General features: G+C 39.6%; 1 protein-coding gene across 1 annotated transcript in view; it reads right to left on the bottom strand.

Annotated features, from left to right (window-relative positions):
• The window catches only part of GFRA1 (GDNF family receptor alpha 1), a 296,170-nt gene that overhangs the window by 99,185 nt on the left and 178,476 nt on the right, over window positions 1-18,509 (bottom strand). The window contains exon 4 of the mRNA XM_058188128.1: window positions 5,992-6,331. Coding sequence (XP_058044111.1) covers window positions 5,992-6,331 — 340 coding nt within the window. The remainder of the gene's footprint in view (window positions 1-5,991; window positions 6,332-18,509) is intronic.

The following is an 18,509-nucleotide window of genomic DNA, read 5'->3' as shown; positions in this document are numbered from 1 at the left end:
AATTGTTCTATTTATTGTTTTAATATGTGAAGCATCTATACAGATAATGATCCTTCCTAAAGATGGGGGGAATCCCAGAAGTTACCACACATGCGCTTCGGTTGATTTATTTCCTTCAATTAGAAAACAAAATTAAACACAACTCTCAATGTCCAAAGAAGTGCCTAGAGGCCATTGGACATAATTATTTTCATTTATTCCCTGCAATGTATTAACATTTTTAGATCACAGCACTGGGACACTGGAAGCATTTTCCCAACCTTTCTGAGGAAGATGGGGGAAAGGCAGCAAAGGTAGTTAATGAATACAGATAAACTTGAGCAGAGCAAATGAAGAAAAACAAGGTCACCAAAAGTTATGCTAAAAAGCATCAGGCTCTTCTCGCTATCAATTGTCATTGAGGGAAGCCATTACACTGGACTGCAATCAGTGAGTATTCTGTGTGGAATCCTTCATGCTCCCTGAGTTTGGGTTTTTTTTGTTTGTTTGTTTTTTGCTTGTAGCCATTTCATTACCCAACTAGATAACATGTTCAGTGCAATTTGTTTATTTCTTTCATCTTCTGCTTCCTTCTCCTTATTTGTCATGGCTTTTGCATTGTAATTTATTTGTTACCATAGTAGCTGTTGGAGTCTTGTGGCTGAAGAGAAAAGGCAATAGTCTTCAAATAATAAATTAAAGAAGGAAAAAGAGTTATCTAAACATGCAGCCTACAAAGGGGATCTTTGGTTAATAACACAGAGCCTATTGTCTTAAAAGTCCCTTTATCTGTTCCAAGTAATGAAACTTTTCATAACTTGTTCTAAGACTTGTTATAAGTCTATTATATTCCAAGCAAACGTCCCAATATATAAATAAAGTTAGATAAGCAAGATAGTAAATCACCATATTTCCTATCATTAATGAAATATAGATCAAATGAACATTTCCTATATGTAGGACAGGTCTCATCTAATCTTATCTCATCACTCTTGGTGGCCTCTCTTTCCATTATCTGTTTTCTTTTCTCCTGAAATTTCTTCTAAAAAACCCAAAAGTAATATGCAAAATCACCAACATTTTGTGATTTTATTTATTAAATTTTTATACCACCCATCATTCTTATTATTTTGTTATTATTATTATTATTATTAGGCAACTGTGCCCCACTCTCCTCATTTATTGTAACATTTATTGCATGTGAAAATTTCATGTTATACATGCCTATGGAGATTCTCAGTCATCCAGGTCATGGTTGTCCCAAAGATGCTTTTTCAAGAGGCAACTGGACTTTTCTTTGAAGATGTTTCGCTTCTTGAAACGTCTTCAAAGAAAAACAAGAAAGTCAAGTTGACTCTTGAAAAAGCACCTTTGGGACATTCATGTCATACATGCTTTCAATCTAGAGCACTGAACAAAAGATAAATGTAAATCAAAAGAATGTCAAAAAAGGATTTCGGTAAAAAAAAACACTACAAAAATAGAAGCACCAGGAGAAAATTATTATTTTATTTTATTATTATTATTATTATTATTTATTCGATTTTTATACCGCCCTTCTCCCGAAGGACTCAGGGCGGTGTACAGCCAAAAGTAAAAACAGACAATACAATATATAATTTAAAATACAAATTAAAAAACTTATTTTATAATTGGCCTAAAAAACTTTAAAATATATAAAACTAAAACCCCATTAAAATTAATATTAAAAAATTTAACATCGATAAAATTTAAAATCGATAAAATTTAAGCCAGCCCCGTGCAAATAAAAAGATGTTTCTTCAGTTCGCGGCGGAAGGTCCGAAGGTCAGGTATTTGGCGTAAACCTGGGGGAAGCCCGTTCCAGAGTGTGGGAGCCCCCACAGAGAAGGACCTTCCCCTGGGGGCCGCCAGCCAACATTGCTTGCCGGACGGCACCCTGAGAAGTCCCTCTCTGTGAGAGCGTACAGGTCGGTGGGAGGCATGCGGTAACAGCAGGCGGTCCCGTAAGTACCCAGGCCCTAAGCCATGGAGCGCTTTGAAGGTAGTAACCAAAACCTTAAAGTGCACTCAAAAGGCCACAGGTAGCCAGTGCAGTCTGCGCAGGAGCGGTGTTACATGGGAGCTACGCGTAGCTCCCTCTATTACCCGCGCAGCTGCATTCTGGACTAACTGAAGCCTCCGAGTGCACCTCAAGGGGAGCCCCATGTAGAGAGCATTACAATAATCCGCGAGAGGTAACGAGCGCATGAGTGACTGTGCACAAGGCATCCCGATCAAGGAAGGGGCGCAACTGCAGAACCAGGCGAACCTGGTGGAAGGCCCTCCTGGAGACGGCCGTCAAATGATCTTCAAACGACAGCCGTTCATCCAGGAGGACACCTAAGTTGCGCACCCTATCCTTTGGGGCCAATAACTCGCCTCCAACAGTCAGCCGCGGCTGCAGCTGACTGAATCGGGGTGCCGGCATCCACAGCCACTCCGTCTTGGAGGGATTAAGCTTGAGCCTGTTTCTCCCCATCGAGATCCGTATGGCATCCAAACACCGGGACAGCACTTCAACAACTTCACTGGGGTGGCCTGGCGTGGAAAAGTACAGCTGGGTGTCATCAATGTACAGCTGGTATCTCACCCCAAAGCCACTGATGATCTCACCCAACGGCTTCATATAGATGTTGAACAGAAGGGGCGAGAGGATCGACCCCTGCGGCACCCCACAAGTGAGGCACCTCGCGGTCGACCTCTGCCCCCCTGTCAACACCGTCTGCGACCGGTCAGAGAGATAGGAGGAGAACCACCGATACACGGTGCCTCCCACTCCCAATCCCCCCAACCGGCGCAGCAAGATACCATGGTCGATGGTATCAAAAAATACAGATAAGTCTTCAGCTTATGACCACAATTGAGCCCAAAATTTATGTTGTTAAATGATACATTTGTTAAGTGAGTCTTGCACCATTTTACAACTTTTCTTGCCACAGTTGTTTAGTGAATCATTGCAGTTGTTAAATTAGTAATCTGGTTGTTAAGTGAATCTGGCTTTGTTTGTCAGACAGTCACACAAGGAGATCATTGCAATCGTCGTGAGCCAATTACCAAGCATCCAAATTCTGATCATGTGACCATGGGAATACTGCAACATTTCATAAGTATGAAAAACGTCATAAATCAGTTTTTTTCAGTGCTGTCACTAAATGAACTGTTGGAAGTCGAGGACTATCTGTATAATGCTTTTCAATTGAATGTGCATGCTTCAAAACAAGAACAAGAAGAAACCATTTTTATATTCAAGCCCATCTAATTCTAGTTAAAAATGCAGTATTTTCAGTAGAGTAAATCCAGCAAATTTATATTCATGCAATGTTGAAATGGGCAAACAATGTTCACACGCTTGCTAAATTGACTACCTTGACTTTCTTCCTAGTCATCGGTGTTCTTGAAAGGCTTTTAGGAACCACATAATAAATTGTCTCTGCGTCATTAAACGAGACTAATGGAATTTTCTCTACCTATAAGGTCAAGATTAAGCTTATTCCCAGTGTCAATAAGCAGCACTGATTATCAGTTTCTCAAAATAAGAGAAGACATGATATGACTGAAAATAGGTGATATTATATTCCTATCAATAGAATAATTTAATCATAGAAATATAATTAGAAATAAAATCTGCAATGAAGCTCTTCACATCAGAGTTGATGGATAGGAAATGGCAGAAGCTGAGAAAATGACCTAGGCTAAGAGCTGTGAAGTGAATAAGCAAAATAATGTTGCTTCTACAATATATTCACTTATCATTTTTCCATATTTCTGAAAACTAATACTCTCCCTATTTAAAATATAGCTTCCAAAATTCAAGCTAACAAAGAGTTTTCACATTGTGTGCCAACTCCAGGGACACTACAAAAATTCAAATATGGGACTGCAAGGTATTCACTGCAGAATACTGTTTTTGAAAAGTACTCTTTATGTACAGGTTTAATTTTGATTATTAAGAAAGCAGGAAATAAAGATAGAAAGGACAAGAAAGAGTAATGATTCCAGTGGCTTCAAACAGCTCTTAAAACAGACAGAATAACCCAAATTACCAGTAAAATTAAGAGACATAGTAACAGCAGCTGCAAAAATTCAACACTGACTCAACACAAAAACAACAAAGCATAGAAAATAAACACTTTGATCTGGTAATTGTTTAACCATTAAGAGTGGAACTTATCAGTCTATGTCCAAAAATGTCTCCCTGCAAAATGTTAGCATTATAAGTCTAGTAATCAGCCATTTCAATATAACTTATTTTATTAAATAATAAAGCAATACTATTGCAATATAAATAAATCAATATTAAATAATGACTTGCACATGCAAGTCATTATTTATTACAGCAAACAAGGGATGAACATGCAAAGGTGACCTAGCTGTGAAACAATTACTGAACAGCCAGACTGTCTAAGGTAAAACCTACAAGCAGAAGCTACAATGAAAAGAGAGCTGTAATAGGTAATCTGCACAAAAATCCATTTTCATATTGCTCCTGCTTTCAAAAAATAGCAATAATGTTATTGGGTTTGTTTTTTTTACCAAGGAACTGGAAAGTGCAATGATGGAGAACGCAAGGCATAAAGTCAAGAAAGATGAGGGAAAGTGACAAAATGAAATAGCATTTAGAAAGTTGGATGTCCAAATGAATGAAGATAGCAGGTGGAGTAATGATGGCACTTGAAAAGAAATACATGTTTTAGAGAGGAGGCAATCTTGGTTAACCATTTGATTTCCTATTTTCAACAATGACAGAACTGACCAATATTCTAGTTGTCAGTTTCATGAAAATAGCTACACAGCTAGGAAGCATGCAATTGGAAATATCACTTCACGGCTGTAGTAATCAGAAGAACTATCGATAAAAGAAATGCAGAGCCCTCAAATGATTTAAATAATAAATGTGTGAAAATCAGGGATAATGGCCATTATATCATAATATGACCATAGTTGTGTTATGACCTTTTTAAAATTATGATGAGTGCTTGGCATTATAAATTACTTATGAGGAAATGGCCTCTTTATTAGAAGTCCAAAAAATTCACAAAAGGTTATTTATTTATCGTATTTATTTAATGCTTCAACTTAATTCTATGTAATTGAATTGAATTTCCAAATTACAAACTTTCCCCAATGTTCCCAAAGTAGTTTTAAAAAAACAACAACTGATGTCATGCTTATGCTGATGTTTTAACTTGTTGATGTTTTGGTGAACCATCCAAACTGAGTTGTCTTAAAAATTGAATGAATAAATAAAGCTATAAAATCTGCATATTGCAACATAAAAATTACGTACCGGTAGGAAATGGATTTTTGCATTTATAGTTTATGTCTAGGTTTTAAAGAAAATTGTATCTTTTTGAAGTTAATGTTCTGCAGTTGGACTGATCCCATTACTTGGTTTGTTTTTTTTAAATAGTATTTCATCTCTCTCCTAAAATACCAAGATTTCTTTGGTGTTATTTTTTTTTTTTGTTCACTGATAACAAGTCACGTGTATCATCTCTTGGAAATTGTCTTTTTTACCATTTCAGTCTATTCAATCCCTTCCCTCTTCTTCCTTTAAATAGCAGAACCTATGAAAAGCTGTGAACCAATCACAATTTGTTTAGGAAAACTAATTATACTTATACCAACTACTATTACTTTATTATTTTTTCATCTCATCAAATATTTCTTACTTAAAAGTTGTTCATTTAGATGCCAAGAACAGTTAGAATTGTAGAATTGTTTAGAAAGGTTAGACTACTTCATTTTCTTTCTTGCTAGAGGATTACCATTTGTGTGTGCATACAAACACACACACACAGTTTCCAGGGATAATAGATATTTCAGTGATATGCAAGTGTAACTAGATGTTTTTATTATTCTGTTAAAGAATACAAGTTTTCCTTCCTGATTGCCCTGTTCCCTGATGAAAATACTGTTTCCTAGCTCTAGCAATTTCAGCAGTTCCTTGCACCACCTCATTAATCACCCAAGTGTCATGTGTTATCTTACCTGCAGATGTAATTCGTCTTGCAAGTATCTTGTAAATTCAGGCAGTTTGGTTTCTCTCTGTCCTCATAAGAACACGCAGGAACAATAGTCTGTCGTCTTCTTTCTGTACATGCAATATCTCGGCAGGAACAGAAGAGCATTCCATAACTATGCTTGGGGGGAACTTTGTCAAAAAACTGCCTTAGGGCCTTGTGACATTTCCGCTTGTTGCAGATTTCATTAGACACACTGTAGGTACAGGGTGTTATGTACGCCGATCGATATTTCTTGCAGGTATCATTCAAGTTACAGGCTTTTGCAGCATCCAGACAGTTGTTCCCTTTTGAAATGACAGGCTCCGCTGCATTTAGAGAAAGAAAAAAGTAGACGAAAAGATTATTGCAGCAAGTTGATACTTAACTCGAGAAACTCATGATTATTGCAGAAAATATGAGGCAATATTGAGAAAAAATATATAAAGACATAGTTTGTTCGTTCATTTGCTTGTTTAGTTATTTGCTTTCAAATTTATATACCATTGTTTATATACCAAATTTATATATCTCGCTGTTTGGGGTGACTACAATCAGTTATGATGCTTGGGCCACAACTTCAGGAATTATTTGATTCAGTCACAGATTTTTGAGGACCAATTTCTAAATCTCAGCAAAAAACGAAACAAAACAAAATTAAAAAAACCCCCAAAAATGTAATTGGCAAAAAATAGTTGTAGCATCCTATTAGATTTTAACATCACTACAGTCATAATTATACATTAAATTCCAAGTTTTTGTCTACAACAGTGTGTGCAGAAATGCAAACAAAATCCAAGCATAATTTCCATATAATTTGCGGGGCATATAATTATGCAATATAGGCATGGTAGACACTAATTACTATACGATTACAGAGTAATTATATGCCTATTTGTTTCTAGAAAGCAAATGTTATGCAAAATGCCTTAAACTATGCTGCCTGCAATAAGCAGTTACCGAGATTCTGAGCTGTTACATGTCAAAACATAGATTTATCTTGGTATATTCTAATATTGCTAGCAATCTAACATGCAGCCTCCAGTTAAGAATGAAACAGGGGAGAAAAGCTTCATCTGAGACTCAGATTTTTGTCACCTTCCACTTTGTCCTCAGCCACAAGGATACATAAGTTTCTTAAGAAGCAAAGCTTCAAAAAACAGTAGAAAGGAAGTCCATCATACTGGTCTTTTCCAGTTGCATTCATCAAGAACTAGGATCTATTTTTATCTCTTTACAGGTAATCCTTGAGTTATGATGACAATTGAGCCCAAAATTCATGTTTCTAAGTGAGAAATTTGTTAAGTGAATTTTGCTCTATTTTACAATTTTGCATGCCATATTAAGTTAAGTGACTCACTGCAGTAACACGATTGTTAAGTGAATTTGGCTTCCCCACTGACATTGTTTGTCATTAGGTTGCAAAAGGTGATCACATTACTCCGGGAAACTACAACCGTCATAAATATAAACCAGCTGCCAAGTATCTAAATGTAAATCACATGACACATGGTGATGCTGCAATGGTTTTAAGTGTGAAAAATGATCACGTCACTTTTTTCAGTGCTATTGTAGCGATTCCGTTGTGAAGTAAAGGTAAGTAGAATCCACCCCTGAAGGATACTGCAAAATCTTCATTCGCACGCCACTTCAGGGGGAAGATACTGCAAAATCTCCATTCCCAACCCACTCCAGGGGAAGGATACTGCAAAATCCCCATTCCCTCCCCACTTCTGGGGGAAGGATAGAGCAAAATCTCCATTCCCACTCCACTACTCTGGGGCCAGCCAGAGGTGGTATTTGCCGGTTCTCTGAATTACTCAAAAATTCCATTACTGGTTCTCCGAACAGCTCAAAATTTCTGTTACCAGTTCTCCAGAACCTGTCAGAACCTGCTGAATTTCACCCCTGGATATATCACATTTTAATTATGTATTACATCTTTCAAAACAGTTTGCAAAATTGCCTATGTTAATGCTTTCTTGATCAAAACATATAACATTACTATAGTATTGCTACAATCATCTGTACATTTGATTCTGCCCTTGTCAAGCTAGTTCAAATGCTTATATACTGCTTATAACTATTTTTAGGTTTTAATCCCTTTATTTTTTATAAATAAAACAACCAACCAACATACTTAATATTTGTTCTGTTTCCTATTTTGTCATAACAACAACCCTGTGAATTTTTTTATGTCCATAAATTTAAGAGACTTGTTTTCTGAAAAACTTAACAAATGGAACTTCTGATTCTTCTGATTCTTAATCTATACTAAACGTCAATCAATAAAGCCAATATGTACATTCCTCTAAGTATCTATTGGTGCATTGTAAAATATAAATTGGAAATGAGGCTAGTAGCCATGAAGTTGATCTACTGGAGACTAATTTTTAATGAATCATCTCCAGTCCTAAGTGAAGGAATTACATGGGCTACTTGCACCACTGAGCTAACACTGATTCTTCCATGGACTCAGTATGCGCCAATTAAAGATTTTCCACTGTGAAATGAATCAGGAAAGGAGAATCTTTGTTCTTTCCATGTCCTTGGCTTCCAGAACCAAACTCAACTGAATAATGAAGGCTGAGTGATGAAGGCATTTGTAACCCAACACGAGGCTTTCCATCACCCGTGTAAAAGTTATATTTTTAAAGAAACAATGAAGTCCTTTGTTCAAGACCGCTACAACAAATTATCTGGCTGAAATCTATGTGGAGGCAGTGCCTGTCCTTGTATTAGTTATTTTCATTCCAGAACAGTAAGTTCAGGTGCAACAACAACTGTAGCTCAAACAGTGGCTGTAGAAACAAACTGTCAGCCTTATCAGGTAGATCAGACAGGACTCAAGGCCAGATAAGCTAATTCTACTTTATTGTAAAGCTACATTAACAGAATCTTGGAAATCTGACACTACAATTCTTCCACCATGATGTTTACAGCCCAAGAACTTGGGGAGGGGGGCCCTTCCTGACACTCTTGCTCCACCCACTATGTAGCTGTGGCCATGTTCCCTATTATCTGAATGTTCTCTAGGCAGCATCTCGTTGCGTAGTTTCCCAAGGGCATTACCACATACCATTTACCTGTATGGTATGTTGCTTTTTTAATTATTTGTTTTTTATTATTATTGTTTCCACCCCCATCAAGACTGATACAATTATCACTAGGAAGTATTAACATTCTTGTGGATTGTCCTATGAAGGGAAGTAGCCTGGTAAAGGTTCTTTCAAATTTATAGCATAATCTATAACATACACTTTCTATTTTCACCGAATGTTTAAATCAGAATATCTTTATATTGCATGGGGAAATTAACATAACATCTGGCACCTTTAAAAGAAAACATGCCTTTAAAAGAATTGCAAGCAGAAAAGCAGAAAAGCATCACTGCATGCATTGCAACCCTGTCAGAAAATCTATGTGTGATCTGCAAATTTATGATTAGCAGCAACTGAAATTGCACAAAACATTAAAGTATTTAATGGTCAGAACAATCACACCCCTTAATTTTCAGAAGTGTGTGCAGATGCAAGTCCCATTAACTTTAGTTTGGAACATGCCTAGACAATACTTTGAGGACATTTCTGACAGTTATCAGGTGATTTATACCCTACTTTCTTCATAAATGAGATGAATTTTTCACTGAAGCAGATGTTCAGACTCAAAGTTTATGAAAATCTATGTATCTTCGTCACTTACACCTGTTATTTTGACTCCATATAAAATCATTTGAGAATTCTTAAATTAGAAAGTTAATTGGTTAATTAGCAGATTAAAACCAGCACATAACTGTTTCCTATGGTTCCATGTAAACAGAATATTGATAACACAAGATTAATTCATCCTTAAGAAAACAGACATAATATATCCAAAGTTGGGCACTTTAAATCCAAGTGATTTCAAATGCAAAGTTCAACATGACACTAAATGTCTTTTCGTAAGACAACAACAATGGCATGTTAAAAGGTTTATTTTTGCTGAACAGTGCTTATAATATAGAAGAATATCTTCCACCTTGGCACTGACAATATATGGTAGGGTACACTGTAATTCCCAGAGTTTTTAGCTTTAGGCTTGTAATTTCAGAAGCTGCAGTTCCAACACAGCTAGAAAATGCTAGTTTTAGAACCATAATATCAGGATTTTCTACCTTTGCTTTATTTTTTCTCTTTGCTGATGTTAGCTGATATTTTCTTCAAAAACATGGATAAAGTCTTCCATTCTCCAAACTTAGCCTGCTCCAATTATAATGGCCAAATATTACATGCCACGACACCTAGCTTGCTATGTGTTAAAAATCTGGCTAATGTATTTGGTTCTAATGATAATTTTTCAAAAAAAGAAAATCCTGCTTGTAGCTGCCTATATTCTTAGATGCTATCTTGATAATTCTTAGGTTCTTGGTTTGGATTTAACTGTTACAATTTCCACCAGTCTTAGACTGTGATTCTGACTGTACATTACCCACACATAATAATAGGTAAAGGTAAAGGTTCCCCTCGCACATACGTGCTAGTCGTTGCCGACTCTAGGGGGTGGTGCTCATCTCCGTTTCAAAGCCGAAGAGCCAGCGCTGTACGAAGACGTCTCTGTGGTCATGTGGCCAGCATGACTCAACACCAAAGGTGCACGGAACGCTGTTACCTTCCCACCAAGGTGGTCCCTATTTTTTCTACTTGTGTTGTGACTCATCCTCCCTCCTCTCCTCAGCCGGGCCCCTCCCCTCTCCAACCGGGCCTGTCATCAGACTCCGAGTCTGATAATGAAGATGAACAGCCTGTCATGCCTCCAGCCCCTGGCCCCATACCCGGAGAGGATTCCAAGAGTGGGAGGACAAGCCCGATAAACCTCACTCATACAGCGTGTGTTCCTTTGGCTCAGCCGTCAGAGCAGGAAGCCAACCAGGTATTGGAATTGCTCGGGCCTACTCCTTCTGACCCCTCCCTTTCCCAGACAGCAGATCCAGCTGAAGACAATTCAAAGTGGGAGGATCCTTGCTTCCAGAGATCTGAGAGGCGACGCCAGCAGAAGGAAGGGAGGGGCAGGTCTGGATAAATGCTGAGTCATGGAGCCACACCCCACAATCTATATGAAGGACCTGCTTTTGGCATTCAAACCTTGAGTCAAGCAAAGTCTTATCGAGTTTCTGATATCGGACCCTATTGCTGAAGTCACAACTTGGACTCCTGCCTGCCCTGATAAACCTCGAAGGAACTTGGCAAGCTGCAGAGGCTTCGTTGCCAAGTTTGCTACGGACTTCCTTGACTCGTTCATTGGAGTGGGGGGTGGGACACGACAACTTGCATTTTTATGTGCTTTCGAAACTGCTAGGTTGGCAGAAGCTGAGACTAGTAGCGTTAGCTCACCCCGTTACACGGTAGCACTAGGGAGTCAAATCGCCGAACTGCCAACCTTTTGATCGACAAGTTCAGCTATCTTAGCCCCTGAGCCACCCTTCACATTTTATTTATTTATTTATTTATTTATCAAATTTATATACCGCCCTATCTCCCGAAGGACTCAGGGCGGTGTACAGGCATTTAAAACACATAAATACAATGTAAGAAATATAAAAACAGTTAAAAAACTTATTCTAAACGCCTATTAATTTAAAATTAAAAATATAAAATAAAAGCCAATTTAAAAACCAGTAATTTAAAATTTAAAATTTAGCTCAGCCCTGCACAATTAAATAAATGTGTTTTAAGCCCGCGGCGGAATAATAATAATAATAATAATAGCTCATAAATAAAATAATATAAATAATAAGAGGCCCATTTAATGCTTGAATACTTTCCGTGTTGAGAAAATCACCATTTATCAATTTCAGAGGGAAGCTTTACAAGAAATAACCTACATCTTGTGACGATTTCTTCAACACCATTAACAACATCTGCCTATTCCAGGGTCCTTGGGAAGTAGGTGGATAGAAATGCCTAAACATCTGTATGACCAACCATAATAGCACTAAACAATAGCACTTAGTCTTATATACCGCTTCACAGTACTTTACGGCCTTCTCTAAGGTGTTTACAGAGTCAGCATATTGCCCCCAACAATCTGGGTTGTAATTTTACTGACTTTAGAAGGATGGCTGGCTGAGTAAACCTTGAGCTGGTGAGAATCAAACTGCTGAACTGCAGTAAGCTGGCAGTCAGCAGAAGTAGCTTGCAGTACTACATTCTAACCACTGCGCCACTATGGCTCATAATAAACAATACAGAAAAACAACAGAACAAAATAGTTCTTTTGAACATTGGCATTTAGGTGTCCTCCTCAAAGTCAGCTTGGAGTTTGACAGTGTCTATACCTAATTAAATAAGTAAATAAATAATATAACAGGTGTCCCCCCCAAATTAATAGAGCGGCAATAGAAATTCTTTAATGTTCAAATAATTCAAATGGGGGGAATGATATCAACTTGTGTCTACATGATACCCAGTGATTGGTTGTGGGCACTGTACTTCACTGAACATGGGCAGTGTATAAACTCCTGGAATCAGCTGCAAAGTTTTAATTTGAGATTTATTGAAAAGATTTAGATCAATGCATATTCACTTTCTGATAAAGAATTATCCTGAAATAATTCATCAGCTATTAATGGCTGCAAATACCTGCATTATATGATTATACACCTCTATGTGGAGGAAATATTTTTGAAAAGCCCCAGACTGAACAGACGATGTACCAAGTGGTGAAATCTGAACCAGTTTGCCACCAGTTCGCACACTGTGTGCACATGTGCAGTGTGTACCAAATGCATGCTATGTGTACGCATGCACAATACATGCCAAACGCACACTTCCCACAGAAAAAAGAGGCTTGGGAATGTAAGTAGAACAGTGGGGGGGGGAACAGCTGTGCCATGCGATTTAGATTCACTAGAAAGCAGGATTTCCTGCTTTCTAGTGATTTTAAATCATGCGGCACAGCTGATCGTCAGAAATACCAGTCTGAAAGAACCAGTAGGGTTTTTTTAATTTTTATCACTGCCGGTTTGCCCGAACTGACGCGAACCGTTAACATTTCACCACTGGATGTACCAGAATCAGTTCCTATCTACCTCAGGTTTCTTTTGTCAATGCAAACGTCAGGATATCATATTGTTCTTGTTAAGATAAATCCAGGGGTGAAATCTAAAAATTTTCCCTACCGGTTCTGTTGGCATGGCTTAATTGGTGGGTGTGGCTTGGTAGTCAGATGATTTCGTGGGTGTGGCCAATAAGTTATGAGTTAAGCATACGGTGGGCCCAGAGTGTGTGACCTCGCCTCACTTCATTGGCTGCCACAACATGGGATGAATGAAGCACTGGTGATGTAATGCCAGATTGGAAGAAAGAAGATGGCGACCAGGAAAGATGCACCGGAGAAATGCTCTCTGTAAAGGGGCTCTTTTGAGTTCTTGAGGAGAGCAGTTTCCCTGAAGATTCTTTGCTGGCGATTCTCTAGAGTCGAAGGTTTTTCCAGGCTGCTGTGGATTGAGGCTGCCGAGGTTCTTCCAGGCTGCTGAGGACTGAGACGGTGGGCGAAGAGTCGAGGCGGGCGAGACCACCGGAGCCGGGGCTGCCGCTGCCACAGGCCGCCAATTGAAGGCGGCTGGAGACGCCTGCTGCCGCCGGAGCTGCCGCCAGCCCCGAGACTGCCGCTGCCGCTTGTGCCGCCGGAGCCGCTGCCAGCCCTGAGACTGCCGCTGCCGCTTGTGCCGCCAGAGCCGCCGCCACCCCGAGACTGCCGCTGCCGCTTGTGCCGCCGGAGCCGCCGCCAGCCCCGAGACTGCCGCTGCTGCTTGTGCCGCCGAAGCCACCGCCAGACCCGAGACTGCTGCTACCGCTTGTGTGAGCTGCCAATTAAAGGCGGCTGGAGACACCCGCCGCCGCTGGAGCCACCACACCAAACTCGGAACTGCCGCTGCCGCTGCCGCTACCGTGAGTCGCGCCGCTGCCATCACCGCCCTCCATCATCGCCCTCCCTCACCGCTTCTAACTTTAAATTCCTCACCAAGGAGATATAAGCCCAGCAACATTTGCATCAACTCTAAACAACCTATCCCCCAATCGACAGGACTGCTGCAGGACCACTGGTGAGTTCCTAGGAGACTCCAGTCTCCCGGCCTCTATTGACTTTTTGAATCTCCCGCCATTACAGCCACCTTTAAAGAAGCTTCTTCAACCACCTTTTCTCACCATTTTAAATTTCCCGCCAAATCTCACTATTACCATAGTGACTCCCCATTACCATAGCAACTGCCAAATTGATTACCATTTAAAGTTAAAGAGAGATATATAAAATTAAAGATAATTGATTAAGAGACAGATACTTAATCATTACTAAAATTGGAAAGAGTGTGAAATAAAACAAAGGAATAAGAAAGATTATTATTATGCCAGCCAGAAAATCCAACACTGATAAAATCTTAGAAACAAGATTAACAACTATTGAACAAAACTTAGATAAAAGATTACAAGCTATTGAACAAAACCTAGAAAAAAGAATACAAAATATTGAACAAAACTTAGAAAAAAATTTTTTATCAGTTATTGAACAAAGTTTCACAAACTTGATAAAACAAATTTGAACACTAAAAAATGAAAACTCAAATGATCTAAATCTCTCCCAAACTCATCTATCATCACAAAATACACAACCTAAATACAGAACCTACAACTCAACCTAGACAACAAATTAATATAACACAACCTAAACAACAAATAACTACTAATCAACTAATCAGAGATGCAATGGAGAGAGGACAAAAAATAAATAATGCAATATTATTTGGACTTGAAAACACTAACGAACCAGATATCAATAAGATTCACAACATCATTGGAAATTATAAGTCATCAACCATCTTCCCAAATGAAATAATTGCTGTCTCCAGAGATGGACCAGAATATAAAAACAGCGATGGGTCAACAGCACCAAGATTTTGTAGAGTCACATGCATAAATGAGGACAGTAAACGCAAATTCATATATACTATAAATTCAATTGCTAAATCCAACCCTACCTACAGTAAACTTAGATCACGTCCTGATCTATCCTTTCTACAACGGATACGTTCTCGTGAACTTCGCACAGAACTTAAAAGAAGACAAGACAATGGTGAATCCAACCTATACATCGAGTACCGTGCTGATTGCATAAAAAATAAAACCTGCAATCAAAAAATCACCTCCAAACCCCCCATCACCCATAACAATCAACCAGCCATCCCAGTATTCAATCAAGTACCCATCCCCCTACCACCCATTCAACCAACCATCTTACCAGCCATTCAACCAACAGCCATCCAACCAACAATCCAAGCAGCCATCCAAGCAGCCATCCAAACAGCCATCCAAGCAGCCATCCAAACAGCCACCCAACCATCCACCCAACCATCCATCCAAACAACCATCCATCCAAACAACCAAACTACTATCCAATCATCTATTCAATCATCTGTTGTACACAACCCCCAACCTACTAACATCCAAAACTAGGTATGCACGCCCCTTACCTCTTCAACACCAATCACTTCAGATCTCAAATGCAAATTGATAAATGCAAGAAGCATAGTCAACGAATTACCTGAATTTATCCTCTTATTAAACAGTGGCACATTTGATATCATTTTTGTTTGTGAAACATGGCTGAACTCATCCCTTCCTGACTCTATTATCTCAAACAAAGAATATCAAGTTCATCGATCAGATCGTGAAAACCGAAGAGGTGGTGGAGTGGCTATCTTTTACAAAAAGTCACTGAATCTAAAAAATATCCAAGTAGCACATAAACTCTCTCTTCCTGAAACTATAGTATGCGATATATTCCTTGACACTACTCTTCGATTCTTACTATGCTACAGAGCCCTTGACTATGACATTACCCATGCAAATATGCTAACGTCAATGCTAACATGGGCTACCTCTTGCCCATATCCTCTCATCTTCCTGGGTGACCTAAATCTACCTCTCATTAACTGGACAACCAATGAATGCTCAACTGACCCAATCCATACTACACTATACAACGCTGTTACAAACCTAGGTCTTGAACAACTTGTAACTAACAATACAAGACTCAACAACTGCCTTGACCTCATCTTCTGCAACAATCCAAACTCAATTTACGGACTACAAATTAAAGAACCCTTTTCAAACAGTGACCACTGCATGATTGATTTTCGTCTCAATATACGTCCATACTTAAATCGTCATAACACCAGAACTCCCAACTACAACTTCAAGAAAGCCAATTACGACCTTATAAACAACGATCTTTCATTTCTGAACTGGCAAAATCTGTTTGCAACCTGCATAACCGCTGATGACCTCTATAGAATCTTCCTACTTGAAATCAATAGAGTCATTAAATTATATGTACCACAAATGACTACCATGTCCAAGAAAACAAACTACCCATATCAATAAAAAGCTTCAATGAAAAAAAATCCTCTGGAAAAGAAACAAAAAGGCTATGTTACAAATTTCAAAACCGCTACAGAAACACATGCAACCAAATAAAAACTGAATGCACAAATTACCACACCAAGCAAGAAGAGAACCTTCTACGCACAAATTCCAATCGTGCCTTTTATAATTTTGTCAACAATAAACTTAAAGACTCAAGATCCATCCCACCACTAAAAGATTCAAACAACAAAGAATGCAATGACGAAACAGTCAAAGCAAACCTTTTCAACATTTTCTTTGGCTCAGTTTTTGTTAACTCCGATAACACATATACGACATTCCACAAACGAACCAGCAATGACTATGATGATTTAACTCATATAGATTTCACAGAAGACAACGTTGGAAAAGCTCTTCACAACTTAAAACCATCGCTTTCTATTGGACCCGATGGACTATGTGCATATTTCTTAAAAAAACTTTCCATTAATATAGCAGAACCCTTAAGTATAATCTTTGATAAAGCTTTCACTACCAGTTCTCTTCCCAAACTTTGGTCACTAGCCACAGTTATCCCTATCTTCAAAAAAGGAGACCCCAGCTTAGTCGAAAAGTCATGGAATCTATCATCAACCAATCCATTACCTCACGCTTAGAAACTAACAACCTACTCTCCAACAAACAATTTGGTTTCAGGAAAAAATTATCATGTAACTTACAACTTCTCCACTGCAAAAACATATGCACTTCAAATCTCGATCAAGGCAAATCAATAGATGCAATCTACATAGACTTCTGCAAAGCTTTTGACTCAGTAGTACACAATAAACTTCTCCTAAAACTAACATCCTATGGCATCTCAGGACCCCTCCACAAATGGATATCTGCTTTTCTGTCTAACAGACAACAAGTGGTCAAAATTGGCAATGCTTTATCAAATCCTGTTCCTGTCAAGAGTGGCATTCCTCAAGGCAGCGTCCTTGGACCAACACTGTTCATACTATACATTAATGATCTTTGTGACCACATCTCAAGTAATTGTGTTCTCTTTGCTGATGATGTCAAACTATTTTGACAGTTTTAACTAGTTTTAATGGGAATTTTAAGGGGAGGGTGGGAACTGACGGGTTCGGGTTGGGAGGGGTAGGGGGGGTGGATGGGTGGGGGGGAAACCCGTCAGGGAGGGGGCTAGGTCCACCATGTGTTCGCGGCGGTAACTTAATAGGTCCTGGGGTTATGGCGAGGGGTGTCGTTCCAGTTTGTCAGGGTCGAGCTATTACTACGGTAAGTGGGAGAGGCAGATATGACGGAAGGGGGGGCCACATCAGGTCTCGGGGGCTCGCCCTCGCTGTTTACGAGCGATTGCGTGCTCCGGCCCCCCAGAAATTTCCTGTGACCCGAGTGGCCAGGGTAATCGGGACCTGGGCCTCCGGCTGATGCTATGTAATGCCAGGTCCGCGGTTAATAAAGCCCCCCTGATTTCAGATCTTATTCAGGAAGGGACCGCGGACGTTATGGGCATTACGGAGACCTGGCTGGGCACCGAAGGGGGGGTCCCCCTAGTGGAGATGTGCCCACCAGGCTTCCGAGCATTCCATCAGCCGAGGGCCCGGGGTAGGGGTGGAGGGGTGGCGGTTATCATTAAGGAGAATCTTGAGCCGAGGGAAACCACTGTGCCTCAGATAGCTGGGTGTGAATCCCTCTTCGTGAAGTGGGGTCGTAGAACTCAAGTGGGCTTGTTGATCACGTACCTGGCTCCTTGCTGCGTGACTACAGCCCTGCCTGAGCTGTTGGAGTTGCTGGCCGGGTTGGCAGTTGAAACCCCCAGACTGTTGGTCATGGGGGATTTCAATTTGCCATCAGCCGGCGTAGCATCCTCGGCAGCTCAGGAGTTCATGGCTTCCATGACGGCCATGGACCTGATTCAGTTAATTGACGGCCCTACCCACATCGGGGGAGGTACCCTAGACCTGATTTTTATCTCTGGCCAGTGGTCTAATGATCTGGTTTTAAATGATTTAGTTTTTGAAACTTTGTCATGGTCAGATCATTTTCTCCTTCGTCTAGACTTTCTGACCGCTACCCACCACCGCAGGGAGACGGAACC

This window comes from Ahaetulla prasina, chromosome 6 (genome assembly GCF_028640845.1).
Source record: "Ahaetulla prasina isolate Xishuangbanna chromosome 6, ASM2864084v1, whole genome shotgun sequence".
Taxonomy (NCBI): Eukaryota; Metazoa; Chordata; class Lepidosauria; order Squamata; family Colubridae; genus Ahaetulla; species Ahaetulla prasina.
Note: the sequence above shows the minus strand (reverse complement) of the source record. Positions and strands in the feature narration are given on the sequence as shown.